At 31.7% G+C, this 21,875-nt stretch overlaps 1 protein-coding gene across 1 annotated transcript; it reads right to left on the reverse strand.

The window, feature by feature from the left end:
• Positions 1–6,944: 6,944 nt before the first annotated feature.
• On the reverse strand, positions 6,945–12,773 carry LOC107611675 (F-box/kelch-repeat protein At3g23880-like). Its single transcript, XM_016313578.3, has 2 exons — positions 11,469–12,773; positions 6,945–7,004 (listed from the first exon to the last, which is right to left on the reverse strand). The coding sequence occupies exons 1-2, from the start codon at positions 12,771–12,773 to the stop codon at positions 6,945–6,947; spliced, it is 1,365 nt and encodes a 454-aa protein (XP_016169064.3).
• Between the last annotated feature and the right edge of the window lie 9,102 nt (positions 12,774–21,875).

Consider the following 21,875-nt stretch of genomic DNA (forward strand, 5'->3'; position numbering starts at 1 on the left):
CTCCGCGCTCCAAGCCTCCTTTACCTGTTGAACCGCCGCTGAAGCTTCTAGGTATTTATAGTAGGTTCTACTTTAAAATCCAAGCCTATTGACTCTTAAAAGCATGTTTCCACCTTCTCTTGGTGAAGTCTTTCTAGCACTGCCAATTTTGTTATTAATGCTATCAATTATTTATCTCAGTACTATGTTTATTTTCAATTCCAATTTACTGCTTTAAGATAATTTGTTTTATCTTCTCTCTGTTCACGTAAAATATTTCTTTTAACACTTTTTTTGCACTGATGACAAATTGTACTGGGTTTAAGATAGCAAAGCTGAATTTAAAAAAAAATATTGATGGAAATTTGGTTGTTGATGTAACAATTAGCATTTTTTAGCTATCCAATTTCTTCCTCAATATAATATAGTGATTACCCCACTCCCATTCTTTTTAAACTCATTATAGATAATGCTAAAAAAATTTATGACAAGGCTGTTTAAAGAAATGTCTCTTTGTTAAAATAATTAATGACTATTCATTCATGGGAAACTACGGCATGTAAAAAATGGAATCTTCAAGTATTAATATTATACAGAGGCTATTGATTCGAATATAAACATGCCAAGATAACAAAACTATTAAATAGAGGTGATCTGAATACTGATCATGAGCTGTTCAAATACTGCATTTCAAGTTGTAGGTACTTATGTTATTGTTAAATTCTGGGTGGTTGTATAAAAATAATAATGAAAGACAAGATTGTACTTGATTTCATTAAAGCTTAAGTTGGACTATAAATATATGAAAGTTTAATAATAGAAAGATGTTTTCAATGTTCTGTTTTATAGTTTGATTCAACCTTTGTCTTTTAATTTATGTTTTCATCCCTAATTTTCTATAGTATTCCCATGTACGTGGAGTGAGGTGGTAATTCGAATTAAACTATATGTTAGTATAATATTTACTGATTTTTTTATATATGATTTTCTCTTTTCAGCAGTACTACAAGGTCAATAAATATTATTATTTTACACATAAAATACATAGTTTGCACTTATATTTATCAAAATTTACATATATAAGTTAATACAATTTACATTAATATTTACTAAAGTTTACACACATAAGTCAATATTAAAGAAAATTTGGTATTTGTCTTCGCCAAAATTGGTAAAAATTGCTGCCCCTAAGATTTTTCGAATTTCATAAACTATTATATATATATATATAAAGGCATGCAGATAGATTTAAAAGGAGTGGTTTGGATTTATAAGTTGAGGTGAAGTGTACTTTCTTAATGAGCCTAAATTAGTGCACCATAAATTGTGATGCTTGTTTGAAGAATATGCCTACTAGAAGAAGCATGCCATGTTGTGGAAATCCTATACCGGATTCACATTCCAATCACTGCAAATCAGCGGTCATGCCTTCTATTAATTGGAGTGTTTATCATGTGATTCTTTATTTTGATTTGGACAAAGAGACATGGTCATTTTCCCCTGCCTGCTATGGATTCAGATGATTATCCCCGGAGGCAGTACACTCACTTATGTGTCTTGAGAAGCTAGAGGATCCTAAGAAATTTAGAAAAGTATTTAAGTTGTGAATTGTGATTTTAATTTCAGGAATATCCATGTATCTGTTTCAATAGAAGAAGCAGATTACTTGCTGCTTATGCAAAAGAAAACAAAATAAAAATTTTAGACATGTTTACTGGAAATTTTAGAAAGGTAAGTTGCACTTTACACTTGTTATGTTAAGCCTTGAACATTTTAATGTACCAAGTCCAATTTTAATTGATGTAGAGCTTGAATTGCAGAGACAATGTTCTCGATCTTTTTTTTTTGTTTTTAAAGATAAAGAGACTCGAACTTGTAACCTCTAGATAAGTATGGAGAGACAATGTTTTTGACCTTTTGTTGTAATTTATAAAATATTCTGGTGTACTACGAATATAATAATAGAGTTAATTAAGGCTTGTCTTTTCTTTTTAATGTACTGTTATAATATAATACCTTATTATTATTGTTTGGGTCACTCTAGTGTACAGATACAATTTCATATAGATTTACATAATTGAAGGACACGTGTAGCAGATGATTAAAAATTCTGATCAGGTTGTCTGAATTCTTGTGAAGCCTTGTTGAAGAGTCAAAGCCAAGCCGCTTTACATATTGTTTATATTTTTACCATCATGGCATAAAAGGATCTGATCAAATGTGCTGCCAAATCTTTCAAGGGGAATGCTCCCATAAAGTTGCATAAAATATCTTTTTTTAAAGACGCTTATGTATCGTCATATTATTAGACGTTTTAATAAACTGATTTTTTAAAATTTTTTAACTAATCCGAATAAAACCGATTTTTTATAACAATAATCAGTATTTTAAAGATCGGTCGGACTGGCCGATCCAACCGGTTTAACCGAGAACCGGCTTGAAAAATGGTCCGGTCCACTTTCCAAAACCCACCATTAAAACAATTATGAAACTTCCAGATTGAAACAATTCCTGCATCCCACGCCATTAAAAAAGATCAATCCTATAATTTCATTAGCCATTACCTCAACCCAACCAAGATAATAAAAAAAAAAACCAAATCCAAATGCCCTAAACTTTGGAAATTTCATTCTCAATTTGAGAGTTAATACTCAAATTGGCCCCTGAAATTTGACCCCCGACTCAATTTAGCCCTCAAAGTTTTAATTGACTCTAATTGTACCCTGAAATTTTGCCCCACGCCTCAAGTTGGCCCTTTCGTCGTTTTTCGTCACCAAAAGGTTGAGCTGGCAATTTTGGTAGACACCTGACACCTTAGCAATTAGATGACGTGGTAAAATGTTTGAAGGCATCAATTTAACCCCTAAAAATTTCAAATAAAACCTAGAACTCCCAATTTCTCCAAATCGAAGAGTTGTCGCCAAGAGGTGAGAAGAATGTTGGGAAGTAGTAGCTAAAGCTCAGGTAGCTCTAGTAGAGCTCATTCGCGTGATGGCTTGGTGAAGAACGCACACCGTGACAGAGATGGAAAGGTTCCACATTGGTGCGGTTGTGGGTTGCGTCCTATTCTTCGGTGGTCTGGGACGGATTCCAATCCAGAAAGACCATTCTATGGATGCTCTAACTATAATATGAGTTGGTTGAATTGTTGCAAGTTAATTGTGTGTCTTATTTCTCAAATGCTTGTTGATTTTGTAGTTGTTCCTCCTCTCATTTTTTTTTTTTGGATTTTTGGTGTTGTAGACTACTAGTAAGAGATGGTGTGGCTTTTTTAAATGAGCAGATGTTGAAGAAGAAGAAGCCATAGTTGGCAGAAATGAAAGTTCAGTTAGTGAAGACCATTGAAAAATATCTCTAAGATGGAAAATTAGTGCAGTTGAAGCTGAAATTAGAATATTAAAAATGTGGAATATTATGTTGTCTGTTTGTTATTATTTTTGGAATTGTGATTGTAGCTTGTGGATTAGGTGGGATGAAATATATGTAACTGTATATCAGTTATGTGAATAAAGCATTGTTATGTATTTAATGACAAAATAGAAATGAAATTTTATGTTCTCTTGCTAATGATATATCCTGTAAAAATTCTTTAAAACTGAGATTATATATGAAGCTGTTATGAATCTGTATATGAAGACAAGATCAGGAGCTGGCTCTAATAACTTATATGTAGTATGCACTTCTATTAGTGAATAAATTTAAGTGTATAGTTCATTTGTGAAAACATTGAATACAAAATAATAACTTCGACTCTCAATAATTATCTTCTTTGTTCCCATGAAAACAAAAATAGATGAGATGTTATGACAAAAGAAAATTTAATAAAACTTTTTGTGGTTCTTGCACTTGACAGAAAAGCCACAAATAAGTAATTCATTAAGTAATTCATAGTCATTAATCATTGTCAATATCATAGCATTAGCAATAGCAGTATCTGTATCATACTTTAAATACCCTAGATAACATAGTTTCAAATATCCTAAACCAAAACAGATTACTCTACATAACATAGTAACAAAATATCAAAAGAGCATAGTTTGATCAAATGCTCTCTACAAAATATGTTCTACACAACTTCCAGTCAACATTGCAAAGTATTTTTTATTTTGTTGTTGGTGGTTTGAAGCCTGGGGTGGGGACGAATGTCATAAACTCTACCAAGCGTATAGCTGTCCTAGAACTTGCTCCTTGCACTGGGTCCACATTGAAAGTTATTTTTCTCTTAGATTGCAACTTATCAGGCCTTGTCACCTGTTGTGGAGGTGGAGGTGGGTCTGATGGAGGGACCTAGTAAAATTGTTAACAGAAATAGTGACCAATACAACCCAATAAAAACCAATCAATATATTATCAAATAGTATCAATCAATTAGATCTACCCAACATTTACTCGTGTATTATAAACCAATACAAACCAGTGGACATTTAATCAAATATTAGAAACCAATCATTACCTGTTCCTGATTTTCCGGTTGTGAGTAAGTGGGTTGGGTGAGTACAATCTCTGAAGCATTTGCATCATCAACAGCTTGCCCTGGTGTTAATGGAGTATTTTCATTAATCTCAACAGCTTGAGTGTTAGTAGTAGCAGCATTTGCTGGATCTGTATTCTCTCCAGCCTTATAACCTTTTTCTTTTGCAACAGCAGCCGCTGCTACATTAACAAGGGCACTAGCAAGGTCATCAACTTTCCTATGAGCGCAACTCCTCTTTGTATGCCCTCTCGTACCACAGTAAGTACATGTGAATTTTTTGTATTTTCTCTTTAACTTGGTTTCAGTTCTTGACTTCTTAACACTAGATGACTCTTCATCCGCATCATTCCGTCTTTTTTGGGTTATTGGCCCTGGCTTTCGCTTCATTTTAGGTGCATGAGGCCTATTTTGTTCACTTCTCTCCCAAAGATCTTATCCTGGTATTGGATTGAGAGAGTGCTTATAGGTATCTCTATAGGCTTTCATGGTCAGCCAATGATAACAAAAATCCTCAGGATTTCGATTTATTTTGGAGATGGCTGCACATGCATGGACACATGGCATGCCTACAAAGACAGATGTTATAAAACAGTATCCAACAATCTATTTAAATAGACAATAATCACCAGAGACATAAAAAATAGTGAAACAAATAACAACACTTAAATGAATACAAACTAGTCACTATCTAATCTATGTTTAATTAATGGGAGAAACTATTCAAATTAGAACATTAAGAAGGAAAGTTAAAAATATGGTATAATCTCTATTTACTCAAACTTCTTCAAATATTTTTTTACCAAAAGAGCACATTCTTCCATTTAACAAATTGATATGCAAAGAGTTGAAGTCAACTAATATTAATGAAGCACATACTAGGATAAACACCAGATTCATCCATGGAATTCACACATGCATATATTCCACCCTATTATTAAGTGTTAGGTTGGGGAGGTCGTCATCCACAATCTACAATTATATCAACATAATATAAGTTGACAATGGTGTTCAACCGAGTTTAAGAATTGTCCCATATTAGCAATTTATGTGTTATGCTACATTAGATGAAAATATGGAAACAAGCTCCTTTTTTAATGTGATAAAGATCGGTAAAAAACTATGACAGGGTAAGGGAAGAAAGGAATATCTAGAACAAGACGAACATAATGAAAAAATTAGCATAAACTCTCTTAACGAAACACTAATCAAAAGTTAAATACACTGCAATGACTGGTCAAAATACAAAATTTTCCGTGACAAGACATCTCTATAAATGAGAAGGCAATATATTGAGGGATTTCTTATATTCATTCATGAATAATGATTGATTCAAGGCCCCCATTTTAATATATAAATGCACTGAAGGAGTAAAATTGATGCAGACAATGTTTATGATTATCACTTAATTTCATATGCATAATAAAACATTTATGGTGGTTATTGATGCAGACAATGTTCAGCACAGAAAATACTTTATTTTTACAAGAAATTACCCAATCAACAATTAAATTAAAATGGAATATGAAGGAGTAAAATTGTTATTTTAAAATGGAATATGAAGAATCAAAGACTGCTCAAACGGACAAAGAATTAAACGATTCGGTTGATCACAGTCACACACATACAAAAAAATTAAACCCTAGCATACAAAAACTCTAAACAACCATAATCAACCACATTCTCCCAAACTTTCACTGATGAAGTAGAGTTTGAGAAAAACAGAACATGGTAGTTGAGAGCATCAATTTTGTTACTAACCTGTTTTTCAAAAGATGACTCTCACGTAATTAATCTTCACAATGGGGTAGAAACAAGTAAGAAAAGCTTCAAAGCTCCATTACTGCGACATCCATAGTGCTTCTCTGACGGGAAGGAAAACGAGGGGAAGAGGAGGAAGAGAAAGGGTCAACTAGGTTTCACCTTTGGAGTGGTTAATGTTTTTATTTTCATTTAACCCCTTTCTAAGGTGAACGACGTCGTTTTTAAAGATTTCGGCGCCAACAGTAAAACGGCGTCGTTTTGAGACTGTCAGGTGTCATTTAAAATTGCCAGGTCAGCTATCCGGTGACGGAAAACGACAAAAGGGTCAAATTGAGGCGCGGGACAAAATTCCAGGGTACAATTAGAGTCAATTGAAACTGAGGGTTAAATTGAGTCGGGTGTTAAATTTCAGAGGCCAATTTAAGTATTAACTCTCAATTTGACTGTGCAGATCAAACCCTAAACCAAAACGAAGCTAAATTTTTCCTCACAGTAATTTCATCAAACAGATATATGCATAATTTTTGTTGTTTACATAAAAAAGAGGATATAATCCGATGCAGGCAATGAGAAAATCACTGTTCTCAGGGAACTTCTCTTATAAAATTGAAAGAAGAGAGCAATGACGATGATTATGGTTCCAACTAAGAGCCTCACGTTGCTCAATCTCACATCTTCCACGTATCCACGACTCGTCACAACCTAAAAAATTAGAGGTATTGAGGCTCAATTAACCAATTGAAACAATTTCAATATGAAACGATAATAAGGGGTTAGGCTTGAATTTGGGCTTGGGCAGGGATAAGTGGTTAGAGTTAGAATTTTTTTTATAAGGACTTAATTGTATTTTTAAATTATTAGAGATTTAAATGTTCGCAAAATAAAAAATTAAGGATATATTTATTTTTTTATAAAAAAATTTAAATATAATTCGATTTATATTGTGTAAATCCATCGGAACAAACCGAATCTAATAATTATAATATAGACAATTGGGTTTATTATTTTTGCTATAATAAACCAATTTTGTTCTGGTTTATTAAAAAATAGCTTATTAACCGGTTTAAGAAATATGTCCAATCATATTATGACATGTATACACGTCTTTAAAAAAAGACATTTTTTGTGTCTTTATTAAAGTGGCCCCATCTTCCAAACGTTAGTGTTTTTTATTAGGAATAGAGAAAGTATTGGGATCCAATATTAATCATGTACAATGTGTACAATGAATTAAAAAATAGTAACATTAAAATTAAAAATTAGATCATTAATTAATTATCTAATTTCAAATTTTAAAATTTGAAAATTAAGATTAGTATTTAAATCTATTCACACTATGTACGATTATTTCTAATCTTACCGTCATCTTCTCCGGTTCTCACCTCGCGTCACTGAATTTCTCGCCGGCCATACAGAGGCCGCCACATCTTCCCACCGACATTGTCCTAACCTCCGCCGGTCAGCCCGATGCGCCTTGCCCTCCGACGCTCAGTCTAATGTTGCTGCCGCTGTTTTCGTGTCTCTCTTTCGAACCAGCTTCGCTTTCTCCCATTCCTTCAAGCCTCTTCTCATCGATGATACTACCATGCTCTTCTTTTTCTTCTTCGGATCCAAGCATGGTTAGCTTCTTTCATGATTTGAGCCCTATGCTTCACAATAGTGCCATTTTTGTCATGACTAGTCCTTCAAAATTATGTTTCACCACAATAATAGTTTCTTCTGTTTATTCATCTTCTTCTATTTTAATGGTCAATTTAGGATGGTCATTTTAGTAGATATGCGGATAGTTATTTTATTTTTATGTAGATGATTATTTTGATTAGATTGAGTTTAGTTATTTATAATTAAAATATGTTAGATGTTCAATTTATTAGGTATGCGGATGATTATTTTTATCCTTAAGTAGATGAAAGTGTGATTTTGGTCCCCAACGTAGAGGTTGAAAATCAGAATCATCCCCAACTTTTTTTTGCTACAAAATAGTCCCCAAAGTTTCGGTTTGTTTTAAAATCATCCTTTTTACCAATTTTATTTTTTTATTACTAAATTACCTCTCAGTAAAAAAATTATAAAATAAAATAAATATAAAATAAAAAAATAAAGGGATACATAAGCGGGGGGTGGGGGGAGAGAGAAGGGGGCGTGAGAAAAGGGGGGGAGGAGGGGGGAGAGAAGGGGGACAGCCATATCGCCGCACCACCGCACCACCGTCCTGCCGCGCTGCTGCCCTGCCGCCTGCTGCACCACCACCAGCTTCTTCGCCGCCCTGCCGCCTTGCCGCCCTGCCGTCCTGCCGCACCGCACCGCACTACCGCACCACCACCAGTGAATTGGATTTTTTTTTAAATTTTGGATTTTTTTTTAAATTTGTTGTGGAATATTGTTGTTAGTGAAATTTAAATTTGGAATATTGTTGCTGCTGAATTTGTTGATTATTGTTCAAAGTGCATGTTGCTTGAATTTTCTGATGATGATGATGATGAGGCCATGATGATAATGGTGGGGGTGGTGGTGGGTTCTTGTTCAGCTTGGACTTCTGATTGATTTTGGTTGATTTTGGAAAAAGTTCTGATGAAGATGAAGATGACCATGATGATACTGATGGTGGTGGTGGTGGTTCTGGTTGGGCGTAGGCTTCTGTTCTGGTGGTGGTGGTGGTGGTTGATTTTGGGGTGAAGGGAGAAGGGTATTTTCGTCCGAGGGACGATTTTAAAATAAACTGAAACTTTGGGGACTATTTCGTAGGAAAAAAAAAAGTTGGGGACGATTCCGATTTTCGACCTCTACGTTGGAGACCAAAATCATACTTAACCCTTATTTTTATTAAGGGTGAGTGGCGTGTGGCAAGTCAAGTAGCGACGGTGAAATGTGATGATTATTGATGAAGGTGGGGTGGCCGCGGTTAAAAAAAAAGAGAGTATTGGAAGATTTCATATAGTTATTTTTTTGAAATAACTAACTGGATTTTTTAAAAATTTGAAATTTGAAATTAGAGAATTTGAAATTTAAAATTTGATGTGAAATAACTGAATAAGAGTTTTTAAATTTATTATTTCGTGGGTAATTTTTATTTTTAACTCATATTGGGCTAAATAAGTAGCCCATTGTACACATTGTACAAATACCCCATTAGCTCCCTAGCGGGATTCATGACATATTTAAAAACGTGATAAAAAATGATAATTATAAATAAGTTTTTGAAATATTTAAAAACATGATAAAAGAATTAGATATTAAATATATATACTAAGTGATACAAATTTTGGCAATTATTATTAGAAAATAAAATTTTTTATCTTTAAAATTTAAAAAATTAAAAATTTTATGTCACTTGAATTTTTAATTTTTTTTATTGTGAATTATCACAATTTTTTGAAAAATAAAAAAATTTAGAGATCAGATTTTGTTCTGAATTCTTTTGTGTACATTTTAAATATTTGTTCAAATATTATTAAAAAATTCAGATCAAATGGATAAGATATTTATTAAATATACAAATTTTTTATCACTTATAAAAATATAATAATTATTAATTATTTTTGTTGCATTTTTAAATTATTCAAAGATTTTTTTTCTTAGCAGATGAATTTTTTTATATTAAATTAGTAGTCGACCCTTTTCTATATTTAATCTAATTTAATTATAATTATTTCAATAAAACACATTAAATATTATTAGTATACTTAATTAAACAATGGAAAAATAAACTAAAAATAAAAGTATTAAAAATTATAATAATATTCAATAAAGAGGAGTGTTATGGGGCTAGCAATTTTTGTATTTTGTAACCATCAATTGACCATCAATAGTATTTTTAATGGTGTGAGATTATATTCAATGGTAGGAGATCACTCACTTTTCTTTTGATAGTTAAGTGCTGGCCACAAAACACAAAAATTGTTGGGCCCTAGGCTTTTTCATAAATAAATAAACATATCCAGCAATATTTTATTATTGTGCATTTGAACAACTAATGAATTTATTAGATAAATATATAGTACTATATTTTTTTTTACATTAACCACATATATTTATATATGTGTATATGTATTGAATCTAAAAAGTGTGGATAGGTAATACTCAAAACAAAAACAGTAATATTATGTCTATCTAATATAATTTATTTTTACATTAATTAAATTATATATGAATTAATTACTCACTAATGTATTCACACAATTACTGGTTGAAAATCCAATTGCTTCAACAGAATTTACATGCTTAGGATCACTAATGTATTCTACTATATACATTTGCATCTAATTTCTACCACTAAAGTGTTCTATTTTTCTAATGATATTTACAAGTTTATCTCCCCCACTGTGTTCTCTCTTTTTAATGCTGTTTACAAGTTTTGTTAAAAAAAAAAAAAAATACTCATTATGAGCAGTTCTAAAAGTAAAAAAAAAAAAAAATTAGGATGTCAAGTATTTTTTGAGAAATCGGTAAGTTACTAAAATTTAAAAGTTGCGTTTGAAAGAAAGACTAAGATTGAAAGACAAAAACTAAATTAAATTTTTGTATTGTATTTATACTAAAATGAATTATGTCTTAATATCATATTTGATTTAAGATAAATATAAAAATCAGGAGTAAACTTGGAATTAAAAAATTAAAGGAGAGTGTTAATCTTTCTAAATTTCTAATGTGTACTTAAAATTTTTACTCTCAATGTTAAAGTTTTAAATAACACAAACAAATCTGATCCTAAATTTCTTTCTTTGGTTATATTTAATAATAAATAGTAACGAACATTATGCTTGCAACATTTAATTTAATCCAAAATTTAAATAAATTTTAAAATGGAAAAAAATACAATTAAATTGAATTGAATTTATTTTAATGTACATTACTAGTTTAAATTATTTTATGAGTAGAAATTTAATTTTTTGATAGGAACATATTCAATTACAGAAACATAAAAGATAAAACATCATCATCTTAAATAGATATAATCGAACCATATTGTTAAGATAATATCAAAGTTTCCTAAGCATGTTTAGCAAATAAATATGCAAGTATTAAGTTGAGAGTATAGGGTAGTATGAAGTTTTTCTAATGGAGTGGGGAATTATTTTTTTAGGATTTTTTTTTTAATTAAATGCAAAATTGTCAAATAAAAGCATGATACCAAACAAGTACAATTCCTCATAGTACACAAATAAATTTGATAATATTATTAATTACAAAGTTGGTGGTGGACTAGTGCTAGAAAGGCTTCACCAAATGAAGGTGCATACAGGCTTTAAGAGACAATAAACTTGGATTTTTGCAGCAGCATTTTGGATGAGTTGCTTTGAAGACCATTTGGTGAAACCAAACTTTCATGGTAGATATAAGCCATTCTAAAACCTATACTTTGAGAAAGATTAGGATAGTTCTCCTTTAAATTTATGCTGTCAGGTAAATTTATGCTACCATTCTTTAAATCATACAAAACTATTCTTAAAGATGGAGAAATGGCCAAAAGTTCACCACTTTCCGAGATGTAAAGAGATTGTAAAGGAGAACCCAAATTGACGAGTTGGGGATGGAAGGGAATAATTGCCAATTTAGTCCAAGATTGAACATCTCCATATTCCTTCATCTGCCACACAAACCAGCATTGTGCGTTCAAATGCTCATAACAAACAGAAAGACAGTTTCCCAAGATACATAAATAAGTGCCCATCCTCTGAAAATAATCATCTGAATCGGTATCAGGCAGAGAAAAATGACCATAAGTCTCTTTACCCAAATCAAAATAAACAACCACCTGTTGATTAACACTCCAATTAATAGTGCATGCTCGGCTACTGCCAAAAAATACCCCTTCCATGTTATCAGGCATGAAAGGGTCGTCAGTTGGGACACCAGATTGGCCAAATGGGATATCATCAATTCTTCTCCAGGAAGAAGTTGGTCCAAATGTATAAATTCTGGTACTAAATTCCAAACCAGAAGGCCCTTTCTTCCTTAAAATTCCAAAGAGTTTGTAGCTGTCACTGAGATGATCGTAACCAAAGCCACAAAGGCTGGCTTGACCGCTGATTTCCGGTGACTGGAATGTGAATCCGGTACAGGGATTCCACAACATGCCATGCGTATTCTGGTCGCCATCTTCATAAAAAAAGCATAATAATCCATGGCAAGAACCAACGATTCTGTTGTAGCGTTGTCCACTGAAGTAATCGACTTTAGGAGGTTCAAAAGGTTTCTCCATTATTGACCGTACGGACAGAATTCCAAAACTGTCGTATATGACACCATTGTCGCTGAGGGGCAAACTGTTGTAACAAGCAATTCGTAGCGAAGTGAGGCTTGGATCGCGTAAGCATGAACGACGAACGTGGTTGCGGATGAAATCAGGGGCGGAAATTAGGTTTCTCCATAACCTGCACACGCTCCTTAGGGAAACAAGCGTCCTTGCCGGAAGCCTCAGCAAGATTTCCATGATCAACTCCTCCGGAAGGTCTGTCAGCGGCGGCGTTCTTGCGGTGGCCGTGTAACGACGGAGCAGTACCATCCCTCTCGACGCGTTCTTCTCCGCGTCATTCATAATTACGATCAGTAACGTCATGGTTTCAGTTTGAGTTTGCGTTGCTAGATGACTATACTAGATGGATCGTCTATTCTAATGTTCTATTGCTTTCTATTTATAGGAAGGTTTTCATGTTTCAATATTATGATTAGCATCTCAATGGTATAGACGGTTTCAAACTTTCAATATAAGTTCAAAATCACAAACGGCCAATTAATTGAATCTAATCAAATCTTCTAAATTAAAATAATATATTGATCATAATCATAAAAGATTTGAGTTGAATTTGTTTCAAATAAATTATATAAATTGGATCCCATTTTTTATATACTTTTTCTACACAATTGAAGGGCATAATTTGACAGGATTTTGGATAAATTTTTTAAATTGATCCAATTAAATTAAATTTAAATCACAAAGGACTGGAGTTTCATAATAAATCAAATAATTTATATTTATATTTATATGTCAAAAATTTTATAATGCCGATATACTTAATAGACAATAAATATATGGAAAAGTATAGGTAACCAATAAGATTTTTGAACAATGTGTAAACAATGTGAATTAATAGAGTTAAAAGAGTAAATTTAATTAGTAGCATTAAATTAAAGTATAGTATATTTTCATTTGATTGGTAGTTGTTCATGTTGTTCAAAATTTTCATTGTTCCCCTAGCATTCCCCTAAATATATAACTACACAAACATTAAAGTGGAATCTAGCATTCCCCTTTTAAAAAATCTGATTAGAATCTTGATTTAATTTTTACAATCTTTTAATATTACATTTTTAAATAAATGAACTGATTTGATAAAAAATTTATTATGACAATCAATTTTACAATTTAAATTTTATCATAATTTTATATTTTATATTTTACATATTTAATTTATTTTTTAAGGTCACCTAAAATCTCAATTTTTCAGTATTTTGCAAAGAAACCCTTTTTTTTACCATTTTATAATTATTGGTAATGTGTTTATTTTTCTTATTTTCTATTTTCAGGATTAATGAAAAAATGTGTCATCATTGGTAATTAATTGTTAATAGAAATCAATTTTGAAACTGATAAGGTTTTGAAATTTTAAATTATTAACGATTGTTTAGGGTTTGAAAATTGGAAAGATCATAAATATGCATTTAATAATTTGGTATAGTACGCTGATAGGTAACCGTAGCATTTATATAGAGAATACCTGAACATTTGATATTTTACTTTCAAAAAAATTAAAAATAATGCTTTAAAAAAATAAATTTATCTATTTTGTGTTTTAAAGACTATATTAAGTTTACAAATAAAAAAAAATTCATTAAAAATATAAAAATTTTAAGTCTCTAATATATTTGTTTTAAACATTTTTTTTTTTACCAAAGATAGGAGACTCAAACTCGCAACCTCTTAATTGAGTATGGGGAGACTATACTATTTGAGCTATTACTCATTGGCATATTTGTTAAAAGTTTGGTTCTAACTAAAGTTTAAAGTGAATTAAATCAGCTTGTAAATTAGTTCGAGTTTAATTTGTTAACAATTTAATAAGATAAGCTTGTGAGTCAAATTTAAGGTTAAATTCATGTGCTAAATTTAAGGTTAAGCTAGCCACATACCCTTTCACAAAATTATGAGTACTCCCACCATCAACGAGGATCATCACTTGTCGATTAAAGTGGGTACCACGAACTCTAAGCATTTCTGGGTGAAACTCCCCTTCGAGTGCATTCAAGATAATCTTGGGTGGTTGTTCATCCCCTTCCCCAGTGTCATCGGAATTGGACTCTGGTTCAACGACTGCCATTTGAGGCTCTTGCATCAATTTTCATAATTTCTCTTTCCCTACTAAGAGTTGCAATGACGACTTGCAACGCTAACCAGGGGTATACTTGTCGTCGTAGTAATAACAAAGTCCCTTTTTCCGATGCGCACGTATATCGGTGCTGGTGAGTTTCTTGACCGGCGATGGTTGTGCGAGTGAGAAAGAATGGGTTGAAGAGGTGGGGGGAGAAGAATGGTTGAGGAGGTGTTGGTGTGAGTGATGAGTTTCTGAAGTTGGAAAACTGGGTGTAGGGTCTGGTTGGGTGCAAACCGATTCGGCTGCCCAAATGAGGAGCTTGGTTTGTTGCCATTGTTTTTGGTGAGGCCCAATGTTACTACTCATGCAGTTTGGCAAGAAAGACAGCTTGGATATAGGAATTGGGGCGAGCCAGTAGCAGCTCACACTTCAGGTGCTCTTGGAGCCCAGCTATAAATAGGGCCACAATCCACTCTTCACTCAGCCCTGTCACACAGTTGTTCAGTTCTTCGAATTGACACTGATACTCTTCTATGGAACCACCCTACTTCAATTTCTTGAGAGTTGTTCATGGATCATAGAACATGTTCTTGCCAAAACAAACATTCCAAGCATCAAGGAATGAGTCCTAGGTGTAAGTAATATTGTTGTTGACTTTCCAGCGGTACCAGGCATAGGCTACACCCATAAGATGGAAGGATAATACTCGAATCCTTTATTCAATTGGAATGTTGAATGTCTCCAAGTATTGCCTTGCCCGGAAAACCCAATCCTCTACTCCATCTCCTTTGAACATGGGAAGGTTAGCCACCTTCAATTTCCATGGCCATTGTGGTTCTCCATTCAAATTCACAGACCCCGATCTAGATCCTTCCACTACATCATCTCTCGTAAAACTGGGATCGCCACTAGCTGCCTTGTGTTTTAGACCCTCACGAAGCAGCTTTTCAATAGCACGCAGTGATGAATCCATCATTGTAAGCTGTTGTTGCATGCGTCTATGCTATACGTTCGTTCGCATCCACTAAACCACGGCTCAATGTCACTACCTCATGCTTATTGGAGAGTGTTAATTCTTCTAATCGAGTTAATCAAGTTCCTTTGGTCATTGATGCGAGGCAAATGTCGGTTTAGAAATTTGCTAATTGAAAGAGTGGATTCGTTATAAGTATAGCTCCAAACCAATAATCAACTCGAATCAAAATTTAAACAAGAGCGTCACAAAGTTACAAACAAATAACCGAGAATGTTAATTTCAGGTCGTTCTCCCTTGAACTAGCAATTAAGTGCACATCAATAGTTATAAATTCGGGGGTTTTCACGCATAAAAAGGAAATTAAAGAGACTAGAAGTTAAATGAGTCAACAACAATTAAATGGCAAAGAAATAGAATTAATAGGCAAGCAAAACAATTAACTAAGAAAGCATGAATTAAGAGCAATGATTGGACTAAAACTATATTATAAGACAATTAAATTAAACTATGAAAGATCAAAGCAATAAACTAATGAAGAATGTAATTCAAATGTATAAAAAGGGTCTTGATTAGTGATTGAGAGTTAAAGGATTCATATCCTTGTCATAACCACAACCATGGCAATTACAATGAGTTAATTCCACTTAGTTAATCCCTAAACAATGGAGAAAGCCAAGTAGGTATAATTGGTCTTAATCCACAAATTCTAGCCAACTTACTAATTAAGTTTAATAAAAGGCTAGCGTTAGTAGAAATAAGAACAATTAACAACCCAAAGCTACCATTCAATGTTGGACATTAATGATTCTAGGATCCTAGTTCCTCAATCACTAATCCAAGGGATAAAACAAGGATAGTGTAAACGATAAGACAATTAAGAGCAACTTACAGTTAAAACAAGTTATAATCCAAACTAAGGCATAAATTGCTTAAACCCTAATAAAACCTAGAGAGAAGTGAGGGTTTCTCTTTCTAAAAAAAACTATAAAAAACTTAGCAAAAAAAAAAACGTAATATGATGATTTGATGGTGTGTGGTGTGTCCCCTCCAAAAATTGAGCTTCAATATGACTTCAAGACATAAAAAATATGCCAAGACAATCTCCAATTCGCGAATCACGTGACTTTTTAAATGAGACACGCATCTAGACTTGTACGTACGCACACTAGCCAATTTTTCACTTGTGCATACGCACAAATTCGAATGTTCTTCTTTTTTGTTTCTTCATGAATTCTTCCACTTTGCATGTTTTTTCTTCTACTATTTCAAGTCATCCTTGCCTATTAGTCTTGAAATCACTCAACAAATATATCAAGGCATTGAATATAATAAAGGTGAAATTAATTTGACAATACAAAAAAGATGTTTTTAACAATTGAGCATAATTAAGAGAGAATTCACAAAATCATGTTATTTCAATGAATAAATGCAAGTTTATATGATAAAATTCACTCATTTCAAGCAAAAAAAATTATCATCAAATATAAATTCATCAGTCATCATGGACTTCTCTCAACAAGAGCACTAATTGATAGCCTGTTCAATAATTCAAGCTCAAGCAAAGGTATAACAACCACAAAATAAGAAGAAGATCGTGCAGCGATGAATTGAGTAAAATCAAATATGAGTGTGCGTATATAATCTGAAATGGAATGAACAATAATTTCTCCTTTCGAGTGAGAGAAGCACTCCTCAATGATAACAATTCATATTTTACCATTTTCTGGTTCTTTGCCTTCCTTTTTAAGCTTTTTCTCTTTCTAAGTTGTTAAGTAACTAACTTGATACTACCTCTAATTTTATTACTCTATAGCGCCTCTATTTCATAGCTAGTAGTCCTTCATCCAAGTTGGTTGCTTTTTCACAAACTTGTTTCTCTGCTTTGCTAACATTTTATCTGGCCCAATTACCTCCTCATCGCTTTCAGCTTCTTGTATTGGGTCGAAAATAGCAGCTGTTGTTAATGGGCCCGTATCAATTTATGTGTGTCATTGACCGAGAGGTTTGAGAAGCTTCTTAGAACGTTCAGTAAGGTTGGTTTCATGGATGGTTTGGTTTGTTTTGATTTGGTTCAGGAGGTTTGGTTGCCTTTTGATTTGAATTTTCTTTTTGTTCTGTTCTGCATCCTATTCAGGTAGCTCTCACCTCCGCACTCCAAGCCTCCTTTACCTGTTGAACCGCTGCTGAAGCTTCTAGGTATTTAGAGCAGGTTCTACTTTAAAACCCAAGCCTATTGACTCTTAAAAGCATGTTTCCACCTTCTCTTGGTGAAGTCTTTCTAACACTGCCAACTTTGTTATTAATGCTATCAATTATTTATCTCAGTACTATGTTTATTTTCAATTCCAATTCCACCTTCTTTTTGTTTTATCTTCTTCCTGTTCTCGTAAAATATTTCTTTTAACACTTTTTTTGCACTGATGACAAATTGTACTGGGTTTAAGATAGCAAAGCTGAATTTAAAAAAAAATTCATGGAAATTTGGTTGTTGATATAACAATTAGCATTTTTTAGCTTTCCAATTTCTTCCTCAATATAATATAGTGATTACCCCACTCCCATTCTTTTTAAACTCATTATAGGTAATGTATAAAAAAATTTATGACAAGGCTGTTTAGAGAAAGGTCTCTTTGTTAAAATAATTAATGACTATTCAATTCATGGGAAATTACGGCACGTAAAAAATGGAATCTTCAAGTATTATACAGAGACTATTGATTCGAATATAAACATGCCAAGGTAACAAAACTATTAAATAGAGGTGATCTGAATGTTGATCATGAGCTGTTCAAATACTGCATTTCAAGTTGTAGGTGCTTATGTTATTGTTAAATTCTGGGTGGTTGTATAAAAATAATAATTAATGAAAAACAAGATTGCACTTGATTTCATTAAAGCTTAAGTTGGACTACAAATATATGAAAGTTTAATAATAAAAAGATGTTTTTAACGTTCTGTTTTATAGTTTGATTCAACCTTTGTCTTTTAATTTATGTTTTCATCCCTAATTTTCTATAGTATTCCCATGTATGTGGAGTGAGGTGGTAATTCGAATTAAACTGTATGTTAGTATAATATTCACTGATTTTTTATATATGATTTTCTTTTTTCAGTAGTACTATAAGGTCAATAAATATTATTATTTTACACATAAAATACATAATTTGCACTTATATTTACCAAAAATTACATACATAAGATAATACAATTTACATTAATATTTACTAAAGTTTACATACATAAGTCAATATTAAAGAAAATTTGGTATTTATCTTCGCCAAAATTGGTAAAAATTGCTGCCCCTAAGATTTTTCGAATTTCATAAACTATTATATATATAAAGACATGCAGACAGATTTAAAAGGAGTGGTTTGGATTTATAAGTTGAGGTGAAGTGTACTTTCTTAGTGAGCCTAAATTAGTGCACCATAAATTGTGATGCTTGTTTGAAGAACATGCCTACTAGAAGAAGCATGCCATGTTGTGGAAATCCTATACCGGATTCACATTCCAATCACTGTAAATCAGCGGTCATGCCTTCTATTAATTGGAGTGTTTATCATGTGATTCTTTATTTTGATTTGGACAAAGAGACATGGTCATTTTCCCCTGCCTGATATGGATTCCGATGATTATCCCCGGAGGCAGTACACTCACTTATGTGTCTTGAGAAGCTAGAGGATCCTAAGAAATTTAGAAAAGTATTTAAGTTGTGAATTGTGATTTTAATTTCAGGAATATCCATGTATCTGTTTCAATAGAAGAAGCACATTACTTGCTGCTTATGCAAAAGAAAACAAAATAAAAATTTTAGACACGTTTACCGGAAATTTTAGAAAGGTAAGTTGCACTTTACACTTATGTTAAGCCTTGCACATTTTAATGTACCAAGTCCAATTTTAATTGATGTATAGCTTGAATTGCAGAAACAATGTTTTTGATTTTTTTTTTAAAGATAGAAAGACTCGAACTCGTGATCTCTAGGTGAATATGGAGAGACAATATTCTCGTAATTTATAAAATATTCTGGTGTATTATGAATATAATAATAGAGTTAAGGTTTATCTTTTCTTTTTAATGTACTGTTATAAGTTATAACATATACTTTATTATTGTTGTTTGGGTCACTCAGTGTACAAATACAATTTCATACCGATTTACAGATTTACATAATTGAAGGACACGTGTAGCAAATGATTAGGAATTCTGATCAGATTGTCTGAATTTTTATGAAGCCTTGTTGAAGAGTCCAAGCCAAGCCGCTTTACATATTGTTTATATTTTTACCATCATGGCATAAAAGGGTCTGATCAAATGTGCTGCCAAATCTTCCAAACGTTCGTGTTTTTTATTAGGAATATTATGACATATTTAAAAACATGACCAAAAGAATGATAAATATAAATAAGTTTTTGAAATATTTAAAAACGTGATAAAAGAATTAGATATTAAATATATATACTAAGTGATACAAATTTTGATAATCATTATTAAAAAAATAAGATTTTTAATTTTTAAAATTTAAAAAATTAAAAATTTCATATCACTTAAATTTTTTATTTTTTTATTGTGAATTACCACATTTTTTAAAAAATAAAAAAATCTAGAAATCAAATTTTATTCTGAATTTTTTTGTGTATATTTTAAATATTTATTCAAATATTGTTACAAAAATTCAGATCAAATGAATAAATTATTGAGGAGTGCTACACATACAAGTCTTTTTGACTTACAAGTCTTACAAGTTACTAGACCTTTTAATGCGTTATTCAACGTTTCCTATTTTCAAAGCACTACACTCAGAACGGTTCTTCTTCTTCTTCCTCTTCTTCTTCCTCTTCCTCTTCCTCTTCTTCTCTTCCTCTTCCTCTTCCTCTTCCTCTTCCTCTTCGTTTTTTTTTTTTCGATTTTCATAGTTTCTGAAATCAAGCTTTGAAATCGTTTTGAAGAAGAAGAAGCAGCAGAAGATGAGAAGAAAGAGAAAGAGTTCTGAATTATGCAACGAATTTTGGGTGTATTTTTTGTAATCCTTTGAGTGTATTTCTGTAATCCTTTTGAAGATAATGGAACTTCAGAAATACACCCAAACGATTACAGAAGTACACCCAAAATGATTACAAAAATACACCCAAACGGTTACAAGAATTTACCCAAACGATTATAGAAATACACCCAAAGGATTACAGAAAATACACCCAAAGGATTTAAAGAAATACACCTAAAATTTGTTAAAATACATTTTATGCATAATTCAGAACTCTTTCTCTTTCTCCTCCTCATCTTCTACTGCTTCTTCTTCTTCAAAAACGATTTCACCATGAAAAATAGAAAAAAAAAAAGATAAAACAGAGAGAAAGAACGTAAATGAAGAAGAAGAGGAAGACGATGAAGAAGAACGTGCAGAAACGAAAGAAAAGGAGAAGAAGAAGAAGAGTAAGAGGAAGAAGAACGTGCAGCAAGAAGAAGAAGAAGAAGGAGAAAGAGAAGGCAAGAAAGAAGAAGAAGACGAAGAGGAAGAAGAATGGTTCGAAGCGTGTTTTGAGCGTTAGTTTTAATTGAACTTGTAAGGCTTACAAGCCTTAATCGCTTGTATAAGTATGCCAAGAATTACTCTAAATTATTTGTTAAATATATAATTTTTTTGTCACTTATAAAAATATAATAATTATTAATTATTTTTGTTGTATTTTTAAATCATTCAGAGATTTTTTTTCTCAGCGGCTGAATATTTTGGTATTAAATTGGTAGTTGATCCCTTTTCTATATTTAATCTAATTTAATTATAATTATTTCAATAAAACATATTAAATATTATTAATATACTTAATTAAACAATAAAAAAAATAAAATAAAAATAAAAGTACTAAAAATTATAATAATATCCAATAAATAAATATATCCAGCAATATTTTATTATTGTGCATTTGAACAACTAATGAATTTATTAGATAAATATATTGTACTATATTTTTTTTACATTAACCACGTATATTTATACATGTGTATATGTATTGAATCTAAAAAGTGTAGATAGATAATACTCAAAACAAAAATAGTAATATTATATGTCTATCTAATATAATTTATTTTTATATTAATTAAATTATATATGAATTAATTACTCACTAATGTATTCACACAATTACTGGTTGAAAATCCAATTGCTTCAACAGAATTTACATGCTTAGGATCACTAATGTATTCTACTATATACATTTGCATCTAATTTCTACCACTAATGTGTTCTATTTTTCTAATGATATTTACAAGTTTATCTCCCCCACTGTGTTCTCTCTTTTTAATGATGTATGTTTACAAGTTTTGTTAAAAAAAAAAAAATACTCATTATGAACAGTTCTAAAAATAGAAAAAA

The sequence above is a fragment of the Arachis ipaensis genome, chromosome B8 (assembly GCF_059453495.1).
Source record: "Arachis ipaensis isolate K30076 ecotype BB chromosome B8, ASM5945349v1, whole genome shotgun sequence".
Taxonomy (NCBI): Eukaryota; Viridiplantae; Streptophyta; class Magnoliopsida; order Fabales; family Fabaceae; genus Arachis; species Arachis ipaensis.